Source organism: Laccaria bicolor, genomic scaffold (genome assembly GCF_000143565.1).
Source record: "Laccaria bicolor S238N-H82 LACBIscaffold_1 genomic scaffold, whole genome shotgun sequence".
Taxonomy (NCBI): domain Eukaryota; kingdom Fungi; phylum Basidiomycota; class Agaricomycetes; order Agaricales; family Hydnangiaceae; genus Laccaria; species Laccaria bicolor.
In genome coordinates this window covers 1,356,027-1,372,540 of record NW_001889872.1, presented here as the reverse complement: position 1 = coordinate 1,372,540, position 16,514 = coordinate 1,356,027, and the positions used below count along the sequence as shown (strand labels likewise).

Sequence of the window (16,514 nt, the reverse complement as noted above, 5' to 3'; positions counted from 1 at the left end):
CCTGCAGCGTCAATTTTTCGACGCCTCCTAGCGTTGCGGCCACTCTGATTCGATGGCTTCAGACTCGGATTCAGTGATTCACCTTCGTATGTCCAGGGGGAGGAGCTAAGGATCTCTTGCATCTCGTGGGATCTTGATTCCTTGTCAGGGTCGCGAGGGGGCCAAGCCTCAGTGACATCTGTGGAGGATAACATTCATCAGTAATGCTCAATCCGACTGAAGAATAGAGATGCACTAGGCGGAGCCAAAATCAAGGCGTAAGCACATCGAGCAGATAATGGGAATCGGAGTGGTGGCACTAACTTACAATGAGAAGTATGGCTTACGCCAACTGCCCAATATCCTCGGTTTCGCGCTCCCGAACGCGCAAACTCGAAAGTTCCTGCCACTTACCATCTCGGTTAGAAAGCTCGTATCTGAGGCCATTGCCCGGTGTACGACTTGGCCAGCACCAAAATAGAGGTCGAGAACCGAGGATCGATTCAATATTCCGCCTTGCACCAAGGTCCTGACATCTGATGGTAAGCGAGAATCAGGAAAAAGGGAATGTCGTGAAAGTCATACGTAGGGAAACTTAATCTGAGGCGGGAGAGTCAGAGAAAGCAAATGACATGACACAGCACATACCTCACGGACTTGTCCTCTCCTGACCATAGTAGCTGCTTTATCCTTCTCCCACCCCTCTATTGTTGTGGTATTCGCCATTAAACTGTAGAAATGATATAAACTATATATAAAAATGTTCAGTCGAGCCTCGTGGAGACTATTTAGCAACCAACACACCTGAACCCTCCAACAACAACAAGCACTGGCACACAGGCAACGTAATTCAAAATTATCATGACGAGTTCCGAACTGGAAGGTTCATCCCAGTAATGCCCGTTCATACTACTGAATACTCGTCTGGTTACCATTGCAATATGGTAGGAGCAAGATAAGTCGACATAGAAAAGGAAACGAATGAAATGGCCGTGGTTAAAGTGTCCGATGCAATTGTTTATCCAAGGGCAATGGTGATCTTAAAAAAAGAATAAGAAGCCAAAAGCATATTGTGTAAGGACCTCACCCATGCGAAGAACACATCTGCAGCTGCGGTAAGTCAAAAGCTGAGCACATGTTCAAAGTAGCCACACCTATTACAATCCCTACAGTGATGGGTTCGGGGCGGCTTGTAATTCTGGCACATCCTGCAATATCTTGGACCACCTGTGAGCTTCTTGACCTCGTATCCGTCCATATGAGTATCCGGTTTCTAACGCATGATGTTTATTCCGAAGGAAATTCTACCAGAGTGAACGATTGCAAACCCATGAATCTGGCACGCGCCCTGGATCTGTAACCACGCAGAGCCAGTAATTCCAAAGCAGAATTAAGACTAAAACGCTGTTGAAAGTCGTCAGAAATGCGAAGCTGTCAGATAGCAACTTACTTGAAAGGGAGCAGAAGGGTTAGAAGTTCAACAGACAGAACGCCGCCATACCAAGGCCAGATTATGAATATTTGAGAAGAGTAAGCTATAAAACATATAAGGCAGAGGACGAAGTTAACGATGAGGCGGCCAAGAAAAGCGTTCATGAAAGGCGACGGGCAACTTCTTCACAGCGAGCACTTTCACAACCGTACCGACAGCCTCAGAAAGAGACAAGGCCAAACACAAATATTTCAGTGAATTCAAAATTGAGTCCGCAAGTACCTTCAGGCTTCAAGCTTCAAGCTTCAAGCTTCAGCTTCAATCCTCAACAACGATGCATTGCTTGCGCTGTCGGCCATACATTCACCGATCGCTTATATCTTACCCGAGGAATGCTCGTTTCAGTACAACGAAACCTCAAAAGTCGTCAAGTATACCGTTCAATGATTCGTCGCGCATCCGGCCAAGTCCCACCGTCATTCGTGCGTTGACCTATGACAAACATTGAAGCAGCTTTTTCTGATAAATTATTGTGCAGCGTCCAAGGAAACGATAGAAAATAGTGGTAACTTGTCCAGCCGCCTTCGACAGACAACACACCATGCTACCACTCCTCCTCAGCCCGGACCGACTCAGGACCCCACTTCCCTCTCCCGAAAAGATCTCGTGGCTGCTCAAAGAAGAGCAGAGCGTCTCAGTCGCGAAAAATTTCGTTCTCTAGAGTTGGTGGCGGGAGCAGTCCCATCCCCGAGCCCACTCCCTCGTACACCTCGCAATGATCTTACAATTGCACAAAGAAGGGCCGAGCGAGAAGCCCGCAAGCTTTCTGAGTCTGTGGCAGAAGTGGCAGCAGTTCCGCCCGCAAGCCCACCCCCTCGTCCGCCTCGTGATGATTCCGCAATTGCCCAAAGAAGGGCAGAACAAGGAGCCCGCAACCTCTCTGAAGAAGTGGCAGCGGTGCCATCCCCAAACCCCCGTCGTCGTACGCCTCGCAATGATTCTGCAATTGCTCAAAGAAGGGCCGAGCGAGAATCTCACATGCTTTCTGAGTCTGTAGCAGAAGCGGCAGAAGTAGTCCCGTTGACGAGTGGACTTCCTCGTGCGTCTCGCAATAATGCTGGATTGGCCCAGAGAAGGGCCGAGCGAGAACGTCGCGAGACTAACGTTGTAACGAGCGGGCGCTCTACTGGTGACGCGGAGCAAAGATTATCCTCTGCCGCTACCGAACATCCTACATTGGATGATGAGGAGGCCCTAGAAGCGCAAGACAATTTAATATGCCTCGGGGTACAGATGCCTCAATTCAGAGGTGCTGAGGAGGTATCCGCTGATCTGACGGATATTTTTGGCAACATACCAACCAGCCCTAGCACTGGACTCAACGCTTCTCCGCCAAAAGTACAATCTACGAAGTCCACCAAAGCTTATTTATTGAGAAGGTTTGCGGGCGATTACACCCACTATATCACTGGGACTACAAAGGTCTACACCACCACACCTGACAAGCTAGGTCCTATTGAGCATGCCGCCCATGTCCTCTCTCAAAGACAAGATGTTCCCATACATCTTCGTCAGGATGCTTTAAAGATCATCCAACATGCGACGAGGTAGAGGGATCTCAAGTGGGGCCAAGAGTTGGGGAATAGGGGGAAATGTGTATAATTTAACTATTAAGATACTCCTCCCCCTTTTCGTACAGGTACATTAGCTGCACTTACACCAGCCAAACAAATGCAGTAAGATCTCAAACCGAAAAAAAAGTAAAAAAGAAATAAAAAAGACGTTACGAGTCCACATTGATCTTGCTGGGGGGGTTTTCACCCTCAATGCCAGTCTCAGGTGAATGCTCTCTCCCGTCAATGCTCTCCGTTGGTCTATCGGATCCCAAAGGACCATCTTTTTCTTCATCTTCATCCGATTCATCCTCGTCGTCGTAGGGGAGAGCCCAGTCTGGGAGAAGAAAATCTTGTGCATCAGTGATCGAATTTGGCACCTTGACACCAAACGCTTTGTGATGACGAGCGTTTCTGTGAAGGGTCCCTGCCGAGGAACGGATGGCGGCAATCATTAATAGGGAAGTTGTATATTCCTTCTCGCCCGAAGCACTTTCGTATGGCACGCCAGTAGGCTTTTTATTGTACCCCTGTGGATGTGTCGATCTTCCGCGTGAGAGACCACGGCTGGCCACAGATATGGATTGGGAAGGCGGCAGAGACACGCGCGAGTGAGGTGACTTTGGAGGTTCGGATATCTTTATACGCTTGGTGGGGCGAGATGTAAGCTCTTCCTCATCGGCTGCGGGAGTAGCAGCTTCCTCGTCTTTTGGAGCCTCTTCTGTAACCTCTTTTAAGGCCTCTTCTGCGGCATCTATTGAAGCCTCTTCTGCAGCCTCTTTTGGAGCCTCTGCTGAAGCCTCTTTCGGAGTCTCAACAGTTTCAGGACTGGATATATCCATATCATCTCCACTATGTGTTTCGTGGTTGGATGGGACCGGACTGGTGGCCACTTGTGGCTCGTTGGGAGGTGGAGGTGTAAGAGATGCGGGTAGCTCGGGTTCTTGCTCCACAACAGGAGGCAGCGATAGTCTAGGTTCAATAGGGACTTCGGGAGTGGGTGGAGGTGGTGTCAATGAAGCGGAAGGAGCTTCCCGTTCTTTAGGAAGAGCTACTGGTTGTTTGTGTGGGGGAGCGCTCAGTCTTGGTTTCTTTGTAGATGTTAGCTTTGGGGAGGGAGCAGACGGCGTGGAAGTGCTAGATCTTGCAGGAAGTTTGAACTTGAGCTTCTCCACCTCCTTTTGCACACTGATTGTCATCATAGCTGGTCCATCAAGCTCGATATCTTCGTCTTCATGCCGTTGTCCCCGACCACCATGGCTTGGATATTCCGTAATATCGACAGGAGTATGCTCCACAGGTTTCCTAACCCGATCTGGGGGGAGAAGAACCCTGTATCTCTCGTCGAGGGAAGAAGCAATGTCTAGCATTTCCTTCCTGCGTCGTTCACCTTCATTATGAGCTGCAGCGCCGTTGATATGTGTTCCAGGAATATTTCCAATACCATCATCGCCATCATTGGGAGAAAAGCCAGGAATCGGCGTGAAAGAAGATGCAGGGAGAGCCAAGAAAGCTGAGCCGTCCATTGCACGAAGCTGTTCGATTCTTTCTTTCAGCTTGTAATGCTCATGTTTCAATTTCTCCTTCTCCCGAAGTCGTAGACGCTTTTCAAAGGTCTCGTATTTCCGATGACGTTTTTCGTAGGCAGCATCAGAGGTATCGACGGTTTCCTAAACAGTAGTTGATGAGACTCTGTACAACCACGAGTTATAAAAAGCACCTCTTCTGAATTCCTCACCCGAAACCTCCCACCAACCACAGGGATATCGGAGATGTTTGTATATTCAGGCGTTTGAATGATGAGCTGCTCCCGATACGCTTTCAAGACTTCAGGCCGGTTAAAATAGAGTTCGTTGCCCAGAGTATTGACCTGAAGGTCTGCTTTACTAGACGAGTCTGAGGCGCCTGCAGCAGTATTTGTGGTGAGCAAGAATGGAGTGTCGGCAGGAATCAATGGTTCGGCGTCAGCTAAGCAGAGGGATCAGAACACAAAGTGCATGAAGGTCGGGAACGCACATTTCCATTTTTTTGTATCGAGAATCATAACATCTATGTCGCAACTGCCCACGCCAGGCCCACCACGCCTAGATCGCGATGGAAGAATGCGCTTTTGGCGACCTTGTGGGGGAATGTTTGAGGACGAGGGATCCATGATGCGTTCGCTGTGAGTGCGTGTAGCGTGTAGCAGCCACTAGACGCGTAAACCAACAGTTATACGACGCTGTAGACGGAGCGAACGGTGGACGCGGTGGACAAAAAGAGACGAGCAGCGTTCTAGTTGACGATGTATGTACGAAAGTACTGAAAACAGCTACAACCGACTCTTTACTATTAGCTCCTGCTCAAAAACCCAGTCATCTCCCCTCAGTGCCCTTATTGCCTCTTGGAGCTTCTTTGTTGGAACGAGCACATAGTCCGTTTTCCTGGAGTATTTTTAGTGCCTAAATCCAACCTCCCAGATCTATTTAATAACTTACCATGTAGAAAGAGCAAAAACAGGTACTTTTGCCACCTTGAGTGGTGCCGTCAAACTGGCCAGAACACCAGTTAGCGCTGAAAAGTGTAAGAACGACTGCACTAGCACGACAATTTTTACAAGTACTGTGCTCCAGCGGCCCAATTATCTTGATAGCCACCCACGTTGAACGCTCCTCGTGAAATTTGGGCATCCCCTTATACGATTTGCCGACAACTGAAATTTCTTCTTCCGTTCGGGTCACGGAGAAGAATCCACCACACCCACTCGTTAAATCTCTCAGAACAGATTGGGGAATCTCTTCCCCGACTTCGAGTTGCACAACGAAGAATGGTTCAGAGATAACTCTGAGGTGCAACGCGGGGTTGTTGGATGGGGGAGGCATCTCAAAAGCAGCGGAACGGTTACAAGACGGTCACAGGGTGATAAACCGATTATTGAGCCGCGCCAGGTCAGTCGTCCTTTACATATCCTCTCCTCTTAAAATGCTATAATCGAAAGCGTATAGGTATCAGCGTAGTGAAAACCGTCGTGCCACTGGGAACACCGTCACTGCTGAAAGAAGATGAACCACCAGATGCTAAGAGGATGTTGCTTCCAGATGTTACCTAAATGGTCAACCATCCCATCATGAACCTGAGTGGAAGGAGAGGTTAAGTCCATCATAACTCACCGTGGAGAAAGCTGTCTGCGAGACACCGCTGCCACATGCAAACGTACCACTACTGATCCCGCAGTTGCCCTTTGAAGAGCTCACCGTGAAACTGGAGCTGGTCCCAGAAGTTGTGAACGTGGCAAGTGTTTGAGTAGACCGAGTTCCCAAGGTCAAAAGCCCGCCAACGGAAGAGCCAGACCGGAGAGCGTGAATAGTTGCCCTCGTTGGCAAGACTTACCGTGGTTGTTGTCTAGTTCAACATTCCATGAACTCGAAGTTGGGCTTTAACTGTAATGAAAGAGACAAGTTCATCGTAACCAGACTTAGGAGGGAATTTGATTCCAGAATATGGGCAGGAACCAGACTCGGGCGCATCTGCTCGCCAGTTTAGATTACAGTGGGATAGAAAGAGAATAGCTCACTGATAGCGACAATGTTCCTTCGATGACGGAGTCTTTGAGATTGAAATACCAGCTGATCTGGTTGAAGACCTGATGAGCAGTCAAAAGAAGGAGTGAATCCCCGATCCTTAACGTTTAACAATATCAGATGACACAATTTTTGAACTTCGAGAATGGTTATGCACCCTTGACGCAGTCTTGAGTGCGGAGGTGAGGCTAGAGAGTGTAAAGGTCTGAATGCTGCTTGGCGTTATTCGTGCGTTTGCCACCATGTGTAGGTCGGTTGAGTCAGCATATGTCAGTCTCAGAATGACTGGTGGGGCCAGTCGAAGGGTTGGTGCCCAAAACTATAGCGTGTGTTTGCAATAAAAGACCCTGTCGAAACTATCAAAACCGAGATATGGCACAGTAGAAATAGTACCGACTTCTGGAGCTTCAAAACAACGCATGCTTGGAACGGAGGTTCTATTATGGAATGAGGTAGGTCCGGTGGTAGAGCATCCAAAGGAAATCAAAGTCAACCTTTAGAAAAAGTTGAGGATATCTGTTTTGCCTGTAAAGGGTGAGGCCAATGACTCTTGTGAGCACAAGTTTAGCAAGCATGGTGGCAAAATCAACATTAGAGCGAATATGCGTCTGATACGACACGATTGATGTTAGTTGAGTGTTGCTGGGATGTCAGCAAGCCTTATGGGAAGTAATGGAGCCTAAGAGGAATTAAAAAAGGCGGGCCTAACAGTTGCATGATGAAAGCCATTGAGAAGACAAAGAGAGAGCCTGAGGCGTGCCGTTGACCATGTTCGTCGTTTGTGATCCAATGAACCAAAAATAACGTAAGACCAGAATCATAGTTAGTCAAGTTAGCAAGTGGCAGGTTGAAGGAGCGGAAGCTCAAGCAGTCATCGACTTGGATCCTGAAAGAACAGAAAGTTGCCTTGCATGTGGACGAAGGTCGCATCCATACGTTTAAAATCCTTAACGTCTTTGCCACAACCACGTTGATATCCAATCACGACCATACACATTCGTCGTATTCCTCTGAAGCTACTGACCTGTATTCCCGGATTCACCAGGTTGACCTGACGAGGAACGTTCATCCGTTCGCACTGTCCATTCGTCTGTCCAACTTGGCTCGATGGAAGGTGCAAGCGCATCGCCGTTGAAGGGCTGCGAATATTGATTGATCTGATAATGCTGCTGTTGTTGCTGATGAACAGGTCCCACCGCAACCCCAAACGCAGACGCGAATCTGGGATTAATGTGGGGCTGCACCTGTGGAAGATACATTTGCTGCCCAAACGTAAATTGTTGTTGTTGCTGATATAAAAATTGCTGCTGTTGCAACGACGTCTGATTATACCCCCACGTGCCAGTGTTGGGGGGAATTTGTTGCGATTCGAGGCTGGAATTGTGAGGCGTTCGACCTGTCGCACGAGCGATAGCGAGAGACGTGGGAGATGCGGGTCGTGAGGTGGAAATTTCGTAGGTTTCGCCTGGTCCCCGGTTTTTATCCGTTGATTGTCCAATCCAACCACTTCGACCAGGTTCTCCACCGAGTGAAGCCCGCCCACGATCTCCAGAGAAGCCGCGATCTCTTCCTCTTCCTCTACCACGACCGCGACCGCGACCTTCACCCCTATCAAATCCGCGACCGCCTCTTCCTCGCCCAGACCCACGATCTGAAGGAACATTTGATGGTCGCTGGGGTACGTGTCCGGTGTTGCTTTCCCTTTTGTTCTCTGGCGCGGCGTAATTTTCGGAGTAAGGATCGTCGTACGGGATGGGTGGTGGACGTGAAGAGCCTGGATCACTATAGTCCAAATCATAAGGCCCGTGTTCATCGTACGCATTTCTGCTCCAGACTGTCTGCTCTTCCAACTCCTGATCTCTCATTTGCGATGGATTGGGCGTTGTCTGTCTGGAGGATGAAGTCGAACGAGCGCGAGATTCTCCTCGTCTATCAAGAAATATCTGAAAATGCACAATACAATGGCAAAGACACGCACTTTCTTTTCAAACGACTCCTGAAGGCAGCTTCGGTCTCGTCGTCCGAAAATTCCAACTCCTCATCTGCAGGCTCCTCGTCGTGAACATTGCTAGCGTCACTTCCTTTGATGGCCTTGATCTGGCTCACAAAAACGAAACGGCTCCGAGCGGGAACGTGATAGACTTCACGCGAGAGCCGTATGCGTTCGCTATCAATAGGGTAGGCAGCGGAAAATCTGACTTGGTAGAGGGGTTGGGAGGTTGGTCCAAACGTTTCGTAAATCTGTCTGGAATTGTGTGAGCGAACTGTTCGTGTGGATAGGTGAAACCTGCGCACATAACCCAACAGCGTCCTATCATCGAATACGAGCAGCGTGTCGGAGTCCAGAGCGCGATCAGATCCTCTGTTGAGGGTCTCGGAGGGCATGCCTTTGACAATCACGACTCTATCCATTATGTTGATAATTTCTCCAACTTTTTCAAGTACTTCGTCTGGTCCCACTTGTTGTAAATCAGGTATGACAGCGTCATATTCAGGTATTTCATGCTTTGTCTGGAAATACGTTCCGGAGGTAGCAGCTGGGACCGGATCTTCATCGTCATCGGGCATATTAGCGGCATCGTCAGAGTCGTGTTGTTGTTGCTCTGAATCAGAGCCAGAGTCAGATTCAGAATTCGAATCAGACAGTTCTGGACTAATAAAAGGGTAAATAATTGAACGAAGGGAATCTAGAGACGTACATTGATTTTACAACCGCGGCGTCTTCATCCTCTACTGCGATGAGGTCTGCTTCGATCTCGTCTTCACTGGCGTTCGACTCGCTCCCCGAGCTATCAATGTCGTCATCCTGCTGTTTTACTACCAATTTTTTTGGTTTTTCATCGGGAACGTCGATGAACTCGCTGATGAGAAGCAAGTCTTGAGGAATATTCTGTGGCACTTTGAAGTTATCCATCCAGGACCATTGAGCTGCAAAAAGAAAACTTTTGATGGCAGGATTGCCTTTTCTGGACACGTCTCTTTTTTTTTTCCCTTCTCTCACTTCCGAAATGTATCGAAACTGCCGGAAAGCTTTCACTTTTTCGTTGAGGCACTATTCCACTGCTCCCACAGAAAAGCCGTCGTTAAAGCTTGTTGCAGAACTTCGAAAGCGAACCGAGGTGTCCATCACGAAAGCTCGTGAAGCCCTCAGCGCATCCAACAACGACGTGTCTGCAGCCCTTGAATGGCTCCAAAAGGACCTTATTACCAGCGGCGCCAAGAAGGCTGCCAAACTAGGGGGTAGGCCGACGCCGGAGGGTCTTATTAGCGTGTCTGTGCTGTCAAGGGGCGGCGAGTCACACGTAGCTGGGGTGCGGGCTGCCATGATCGAGCTGAATTGCGAGACGGATTTTGTAGGGAGGAACGAGCTCTTTGGAAGGCTGGCGGCCGACATCGCTCATACGGCGGCGTACATCTCCGATCGTACTGGCTCAGCGACAGCGTTTAATAGGGCATTTCCACTCGACGTATTGAAGGACGCGCCCCTGCTTTCTCAGTTGAATCCCACGGCGCCTCCTACTGGGACGGTTGGCAGTTCTATTCGCGATATGATTTCCAAAGTTGGAGAAAATGTTTCGCTACGTCGAGCCCTTGCGGTGGTGGAGAACTCACCCTCACCCAACGGCGACATCGCACTCCGCATTGGGTCATACGTACATGACTACAAAATTGGCAGTCTAGCCTTGCTGGCTCTCAAGTCGAGGGGCATATCTTCGTCGCTTAACTCAGACGCGTTTCGAGAGAGGCTGGAGTTTTTAGAACGGGCGCTGGCACGACAAATCCTCGGTTTCGAAACGACATCTGTCAATTCCTCTGAAGATCAAACGTCCTTATACAATCAACCATTCATGATGTTTTCACGAGAAATGGATTCCCCGCTTGTTGGAGAAGTCCTTCGTAACTGGTCAGAGAAGGAAGGACTACTGAAGGAGAACTCTGACGGAGGCGTTGCTGTCCTAGATTTTGCGAAGTGGAAGGTGGGAGAAACCTTTGATGAATAGAATAAAGTCATCATTGGCCCATTCCATCTACTTCTCGTGTGCTTATATGTCTGTATATTATCATGCGATCTTTTAACTTTTAATTGTTTATCATTCCGCTTTGGGATGCAGCTTTCTAACGTGAGGGAGTCCGTATAGAAATTTGACGGTATAATTTTGAGGATTGTCCTTGACACACAGGGTCCTGATGAACAACTTCAATTAAGAGCAGAGGTAGGAAAAAAAATGCCAACGCACACGTCTACGAAAAGAGGATCAGATAAGAGGCAACAAGAAAGGAGGAAAAAACACGTACATTGAATGCCAATGAACATGAAGTAAGTTCCAGAACCCTGCTTTGGGTCTCAGCATGATGATCATGGGTCGAATGAAGTTACTCACGGTTAGTACATGCCACCATGAATGGCCTATCGGCGAGAGTAAGTTAAGGCAGCGGAGTGAAAGAGAAATTGAACTGTGCACGCTAACCTTCGAGTAAAAACGCTAATGGCCATCCAATGGCTATTTTCCATCGTGTAAGTATATGACAAAATAAGTTATCCATGTTCCAAATGAAAAATCCCAAAGCAAACAGAGCAGCGCCGGTTGTGAAAAGCTTTCCGATGGCAGATTTCTTCTTGTCAGGAATGCGGCGAGAAGCTTCCGACTTTTGAAGAATATAGGCAATTCGGAAAGTCGTGGATAGCACGAGGCTAGCGAAAACGACTTGGTGATATACAGGGTTGCGGTATGCCATGCTAATGAAGGGCAATCATGAAGACATTTCGGAAACCAACGAAGAGGGATTGCGCTCACTAGGACCATGTGAATAACACGTCGAAAAGAGCCAAACAGATTATTAGAAGTTTAGTGCGGTTGGATCGTAAGCCGAAGCCGGGTTCGTCGTCGAACAAGAGCCATAAGCTCATGGAACCAACATAAATCATGGGTAGCTCATCAGCAAGCTGAGCCCCAAACTTGAGAGTAGCGTGAAAGAGAAAACTTCCTAGGCCGACGAGAGCAATACCCTGCTTGGCATGAGACATGATTCAAATTTGACCACGCTTTACGATGAACCTACGGCATAGCCGACAGCAAATCTTTCAGGTAAACCTTCAAGACGAGCTTCTCTCCAACCGCAAAGGGCAAGGCCAACGGTAAAGAAATTTGAAAAAGTGTTTGCCATTTCAGCAATGTAGGGAGAAAACTGGTGGTTGGCCTTGAAGAGCGAGATAAGACTGGTGAGGATTGCGATCCGATACGGAGAAGAAGGAGAACGTACTTCACACCAATCGAGAGTTGCTGTTACTGGCCCATATACGCCCTGTTTTTGAAGCCAAGGAGCTACTGATGTCAAGTTCAGCATGACGGTAGGAGAAGAAGAAAAAAGGGGGGAAAAGTATACGCAACGCGGAAGTCTCAGCAAATGACAGAAAACGCGGCTGATGACGCGGGGATTAATGACTATGCCGACGGACAGACTCGGACAGAGATCTAATATTGGAGGCACGTGCAACTGGGGGTAGCACGGCAAAGCTTGGCCAAGATAGCTAGCTGCACGTGTTCTACATAATTTACTCCCTTGCCACCATGCGATCTTCCGTCTTGCGCAAAACACTATCCACTGCTGCAAACCCTCCCGTTCAACTCACCACTCTTCCAAATAAAATACGCGTTGCTACAGAGTTAACCCCAGGCCATTTCTCTTCTGTCGGCCTCTATATCGACGCAGGTACGCGCTATGAGAACCCAAGAGCAGCTGGTGTCAGTCACTTCCTTGACCGCATGGCTTTCAAGGTACCTACACCCATGCTTTTTTTAAAAGTAAGTTTCTCACTCTCCACAGAGCACAACCAGTCGGACAAGCGAAGCCATGTCCAACGATATCCACTCACTCGGCGGTCAAATAAGCTGCGCCTCATCCCGCGAGTCAATGATGTACCAGTCTTCGCATTTCCACAAAGCAACTCCTCTTGCTCTCTCCCTTATGGCGGACACAGTCATAAACCCAGTTTTTTCACCAGAGGAGATTGAAGTACAACGTGACGCGGCAGCGTACGAGATTCGTGAAATCAGTGCTAAGCCTGAAATGATCCTTCCTGAAATATTGCACAATGTCGCTTATGGTCTTGGAGGGTTGGGAAACCCTCTGTTATGTCCGGAAGAACGAATATCACAAATCGATGCCGACGCTCTTCGGGCTAGCATTAAAGAGTGGTATCGCCCCGAACGCATGGTCATTGCAGGCGCTGGCATGCATCATGAACAGCTGGTGGAGCTAGCTGACAAGTACTTTTCGTCACTTAAACCATCCACAACGTCATCTCAACCCTCCACGTCTCGCTCTAACACCATCCCTTCTCCCCATCTTCTTTCTCCTTCATCCCCCTCCGTCACCAAATCACTTACTCGAGCTGCATCATATCTGTTCCCCAACAACCTATCTTCCCATATGCCGAAAAACCCCTCCTCTACATACACTGGTGGTCACCGGTTTATACACGACCCAGAGGCAGAGTTTGACCACCTTTACATCGCCTTTGAAGGGGTGGGCATCCACGACGATGGTATATACGCTCTTGCGACGATCCAAATGCTTCTAGGTGGTGGGGGCAGCTTCTCCGCCGGGGGCCCTGGGAAGGGCATGTACTCCCGCCTCTACACGCACATTCTCAACCAGTACCCGCAGATAGATCACTGTGCTTCCTTCCACCACATCTACACAGACTCGTCACTATTTGGGTTATTCGCCTCCTTTGTACCCGCTGCATCAGGCGTGTCGGGAGGCAACACTGCGAGCCAGATTCTTCCTCATCTCGTACACCAACTTAGCCTTTTGCTATACTCGCCCATCCCTCAGGTCGAGCTTAGCAGGGCAAAGAACCAGCTCAAGTCAAGCTTGATGATGGCGCTTGAAAGCCGTTCAATTGAGGTCGAGGATCTAGGTCGCCAGGTTGGTTTCTATTTTTCTTCCCTTTGTGGTACTCTACTCATTTTCTGTGTAGATTCTTGTACACAATAGAAAGGTGCCAGTCACTGAAATGACTGACAAAATAGATCAGGTGACACCTGAAGACATTCGACGCGTCGCTGCCAGAGTATGGGGCCCGGAATCCAGGAACAAAGCCACAGTTGTTTGCATGGGTCATGAGGATACTGGTTCATGGAAGGAGGTATTTAGCAAGTACGGACTGTCGTCTGTCTAACTAGCTACTCGTGTGTTCATATTACCTAGGCGTACTACAGTCAATTAATCCTAATCATCCGGATTTCGATTTGATGGCCGTCCATCTACTATCTCGCCTCGTGCTCAAGTACACCTCGGAACCTGGTTCGCAGTCCATCCATGCGTTCGGCTGGGTGGGTATCACATTTGTCACCTTATCCAGTTTTCATCAGTTAAGGTGCAGGTACAAATGACCAGACTTACGAGGTATCTCTTTCCCAACTCAAAGGTGCCCGCGGCACTTCCCTCTGAGAGGCTTAGATTGAGAACGTCCCAAACTGTTAGTTGAGCGGTACGATTGGCCGGCCTCCTATCCGTGCGGGCGTCCTTGACGATCAGAATTCGGAAGCTGCGGACATCGCGAGCAGGGCAATTGGTCTGCATGAAAGTTAGTATATGGACACGTAGAACTGGACGTCTGCTTGCCCGAAGCTCTTGCTCGATTTCTTCTCCTATTCGTTCTTGATCACTTTCAATTCGCCGACGAATATGCTTCGCCAGCCAGCCAGCATCGCCAGGGCTTATTCGCGCCAGAACACCAGCGGCATCAGTGGGTTCCTCGAGCTGATCGTAGAGGTCGTCTATCTTATCTGGTGGATAGTCTACGAAGTGTTAGTGAAGGACAACAGTCTCAAGAGACCCCTTACCACCATCCTTCGGTTGGAAGTTTATACCTGCCTTCCTTTCCAGGCGATCAATGTAACTCTCGTAGCGAGAAGTCTTTTTCTCCAATTCGCCTCGTAACTTGGAAGCCTCGATTTCGCGTCGCCTCTATAAGAATTGTTGACACAGAATTCCATTTCTCCCAGAAGAAAACATACCACCCATTTCTCATTCACTTGTGCTTCTTCGATTTCATTTCTCGGACCTTCTCGACGCTTCTGCCCGTCTTCATCCTCAAAGAACTCAACAAACGCTATGGGGTACATCTCAAATAATCAGTTAAATTTTTCGATTGAATGAGTGGAACAGAGAGTCACCTTTATTATTATCAAGTCCATTGCGGCCACCACGCCTCCATCAGCCGTTAACGAGTGAAGCGTAGACACACAAGGACCTCGTTGAAATCCTAATTTTGTGTGCCAGGGAACTAAATGAGATGAGTTCCCAGATATAACTAGTTTGGTTGAATTGTAAGCCTCCAAAATCTCCATCGGGTCTTTCCTTTCAGAGGAAAGCTGTTCAAGCCACGTAAAATCAGTCCTGCTTTGCAGAAGGTGTCAATGCTCACATACTCGAGCACCAGCAACGCCAATCTTCCTGCCAATTTTAATTGTTCCCTTTCGGATGGCTCTAGCCATTGGTCGATCAACCTGCGCGCGTAGTCTATACCAGCCGTCGGTAACTTCAAGTTCAGGATGAGGTTCAATCGGTAGACCATCCTCCGTGACTCCAGGTTCAGACCAGGACACACCAGATACACAGAGGACGAGAGGAAATGCTGCTGGCGCATCTCGCGCGACTATTTGCCGAAACGGTGGCCGGCTACCGCCATTGAGCTCGCGTTCGTATCTGAGGGCTGGATAAGATAAATTATGAGGGTATCATAGATACGTTACCTGTACAATAGTTGACGGATGACCTCTTCCCAACGCCATCGCTTCTCTTCTGGGATAACCTCTCTGTGAGGATCCAGACATACCATTCCAGCGAGTTTCCAGAGAATGAGACACCAATGATTTTTCACCCATGGTTCTGTTGCAAGTATAAAACCACGCTCCAAAAGAGCTTCGAGAGCATCAGATGGCCCAAGCAGCGAGGATGTTCGCGACAGAGAGGCGGGAAAACGGAATTTGTACGACAACGCCTGAGTGGGGGTCATCTGGTTCAACATTGGGACGTTTCTGTTGATCGGGTAAGATTGCGCAAGGTATGGACCACGCACGACTCACACTCCAAGACATTCAAGTTCCTCAGATGTATACCGTTGTGGTTGCAATCCAGATGATCGTAGCTCAATCTTTGGCACTGAGGATAATATGTAAGCACCGAAAGAAAGAGAAATCATTTACGGATGCTACGTACTAGAACCAGAAGATGCTACTCTTGCGGAAGGTCTACGCTCCCTCGTCAACCAGTTGTCGCCATCATTGACAAAAGTGGTAGGCGTTACAGGGGTCAGAGGCGGCCGTTTAGCAGAACCTTGAAGGTTCGCTCTTCCTGGCTCACCTGGTTTCATACCAGGTTTAAACGGCGTGACAAACGGGGCGGGAGTGACTCTGACACCGTTAGAACGCTGTTTTGACGAAGCTGGTGTAGCAAACGACCGGGAAATCGGTGGAGCTGACAGTGGATGTGTAGATCCAACAGATGTAGACGTAGGTGGCATGACCGAATGCCTGGGGTTGAGAGGAGAGCTAAAAGCTTTGTTTGAGTTGGGCAGTGGTCCCCTGCGAAGAGGAGATTTGAATGCTTTGGATCCATTGCTAATGTTCAGATTCAGACGACCAGCGGGCGAGAATGATGGCGGCGGCGAAGCAGTGACCGGCGGGCGTGAAAAGGCAAGGGGGGATGGTGTAGCAGGAGTATTGCCCAAGTTCTTCATTGTGCGCAAAGCAGGGCGTTCAGGCGAAAAGTGAGCAGGCACACGCGTTGCAGGCTTAAACGATTCCATTTGGATTCTCTGGGATGCAAATGAAGGGTCGTTCTCGTCTGTGATGTCGGCACCATGGCCATCATCAGCCCATATATCGCGCAGCTTCTCCCGAGCTGTGGCTAGGGCGG

At 48.9% G+C, this 16,514-nt stretch overlaps 9 protein-coding genes across 9 annotated transcripts; 3 read left to right on the top strand and 6 right to left on the bottom strand.

The window, feature by feature from the left end:
* Positions 1–403: 403 nt before the first annotated feature.
* LACBIDRAFT_145895 (uncharacterized protein) lies at positions 404–1,557 on the bottom strand (the record flags this gene model as incomplete). Its single annotated transcript, XM_001873394.1, has 8 exons — positions 404–508; positions 565–579; positions 628–727; positions 784–1,018; positions 1,067–1,083; positions 1,134–1,252; positions 1,308–1,383; positions 1,430–1,557. Coding segments are annotated over 8 exons (795 nt in total), but the record flags the coding sequence as incomplete, so codon positions are not given.
* Positions 1,558–1,745: 188 nt separating this feature from the next.
* LACBIDRAFT_320877 (uncharacterized protein) lies at positions 1,746–2,921 on the top strand (the record flags this gene model as incomplete). Its single annotated transcript, XM_001874009.1, has 3 exons — positions 1,746–1,893; positions 1,950–2,850; positions 2,894–2,921. The coding sequence occupies 3 exons, from the start codon at positions 1,746–1,748 to the stop codon at positions 2,919–2,921; spliced, it is 1,077 nt and encodes a 358-aa protein (XP_001874044.1).
* A 273-nt stretch (positions 2,922–3,194) lies between these two features.
* Positions 3,195–5,176, bottom strand: LACBIDRAFT_301197 (uncharacterized protein; the record flags this gene model as incomplete). Its single annotated transcript, XM_001873393.1, has 3 exons — positions 3,195–4,694; positions 4,745–4,992; positions 5,041–5,176. 3 exons carry the CDS (start codon positions 5,174–5,176, stop codon positions 3,195–3,197), a joined length of 1,884 nt encoding a protein of 627 aa, XP_001873428.1.
* A 159-nt stretch (positions 5,177–5,335) lies between these two features.
* LACBIDRAFT_301196 (uncharacterized protein) lies at positions 5,336–5,885 on the bottom strand (the record flags this gene model as incomplete). The annotated part of the gene is made up of 3 exons (XM_001873392.1): positions 5,336–5,447; positions 5,502–5,577; positions 5,621–5,885. 3 exons carry the CDS (start codon positions 5,883–5,885, stop codon positions 5,336–5,338), a joined length of 453 nt encoding a protein of 150 aa, XP_001873427.1.
* Positions 5,886–6,108: 223 nt separating this feature from the next.
* LACBIDRAFT_320875 (uncharacterized protein) lies at positions 6,109–9,498 on the bottom strand (the record flags this gene model as incomplete). Its single annotated transcript, XM_001873391.1, has 10 exons — positions 6,109–6,136; positions 6,174–6,201; positions 6,258–6,405; positions 6,578–6,646; positions 6,742–6,903; positions 6,978–7,021; positions 7,609–8,513; positions 8,563–8,825; positions 8,880–9,237; positions 9,284–9,498. The coding sequence occupies 10 exons, from the start codon at positions 9,496–9,498 to the stop codon at positions 6,109–6,111; spliced, it is 2,220 nt and encodes a 739-aa protein (XP_001873426.1).
* Positions 9,499–9,592: 94 nt separating this feature from the next.
* LACBIDRAFT_301194 (uncharacterized protein) lies at positions 9,593–10,585 on the top strand (the record flags this gene model as incomplete). Its single annotated transcript, XM_001874008.1, has 1 exon — positions 9,593–10,585. The coding sequence occupies one exon, from the start codon at positions 9,593–9,595 to the stop codon at positions 10,583–10,585; it is 993 nt and encodes a 330-aa protein (XP_001874043.1).
* LACBIDRAFT_175954 (uncharacterized protein) lies at positions 10,545–11,944 on the bottom strand. The gene is made up of 9 exons (XM_001873390.1): positions 11,847–11,944; positions 11,646–11,783; positions 11,381–11,592; positions 11,054–11,322; positions 10,967–10,992; positions 10,881–10,917; positions 10,823–10,826; positions 10,579–10,769; positions 10,545–10,549 (listed from the first exon to the last, which is right to left on the bottom strand). Exons 1-8 carry the CDS (start codon positions 11,928–11,930, stop codon positions 10,676–10,678), a joined length of 864 nt encoding a protein of 287 aa, XP_001873425.1. The 5' UTR covers positions 11,931–11,944; the 3' UTR covers positions 10,545–10,549; positions 10,579–10,675.
* Positions 11,945–12,154: 210 nt separating this feature from the next.
* Positions 12,155–13,770, top strand: LACBIDRAFT_320873 (uncharacterized protein; the record flags this gene model as incomplete). The annotated part of the gene is made up of 3 exons (XM_001874007.1): positions 12,155–12,388; positions 12,411–13,517; positions 13,570–13,770. 3 exons carry the CDS (start codon positions 12,155–12,157, stop codon positions 13,768–13,770), a joined length of 1,542 nt encoding a protein of 513 aa, XP_001874042.1.
* A 72-nt stretch (positions 13,771–13,842) lies between these two features.
* On the bottom strand, positions 13,843–15,504 carry LACBIDRAFT_159274 (uncharacterized protein; the record flags this gene model as incomplete). The annotated part of the gene is given in 7 exon segments (XM_001873389.1): positions 13,843–13,944; positions 13,995–14,380; positions 14,465–14,561; positions 14,579–14,719; positions 14,771–14,968; positions 15,026–15,302; positions 15,350–15,504. Coding segments are annotated over 7 exon segments (1,356 nt in total), but the record flags the coding sequence as incomplete, so codon positions are not given.
* Positions 15,505–16,514: the final 1,010 nt, after the last annotated feature.

Bases quoted from the DNA above. Each gene is read 5' to 3' on its own strand.
- LACBIDRAFT_175954 (XM_001873390.1), bottom strand. From the start codon at position 11,930: ATGCTGAACTTGACATCAGTAGCTCCTTGGCTTCAAAAACAGGGCGTA. The intron at 11,784-11,846 runs GTACGTTCTCCT...TCGCTCTTCAAG, and splicing joins CAACTCTCGATTGGTGTGAA to GCCAACCACCAGTTTTCTCC. The intron at 10,918-10,966 runs GTGAGTAACTTC...GACCCAAAGCAG, and splicing joins CATGGTGGCATGTACTAACC to GGTTCTGGAACTTACTTCAT.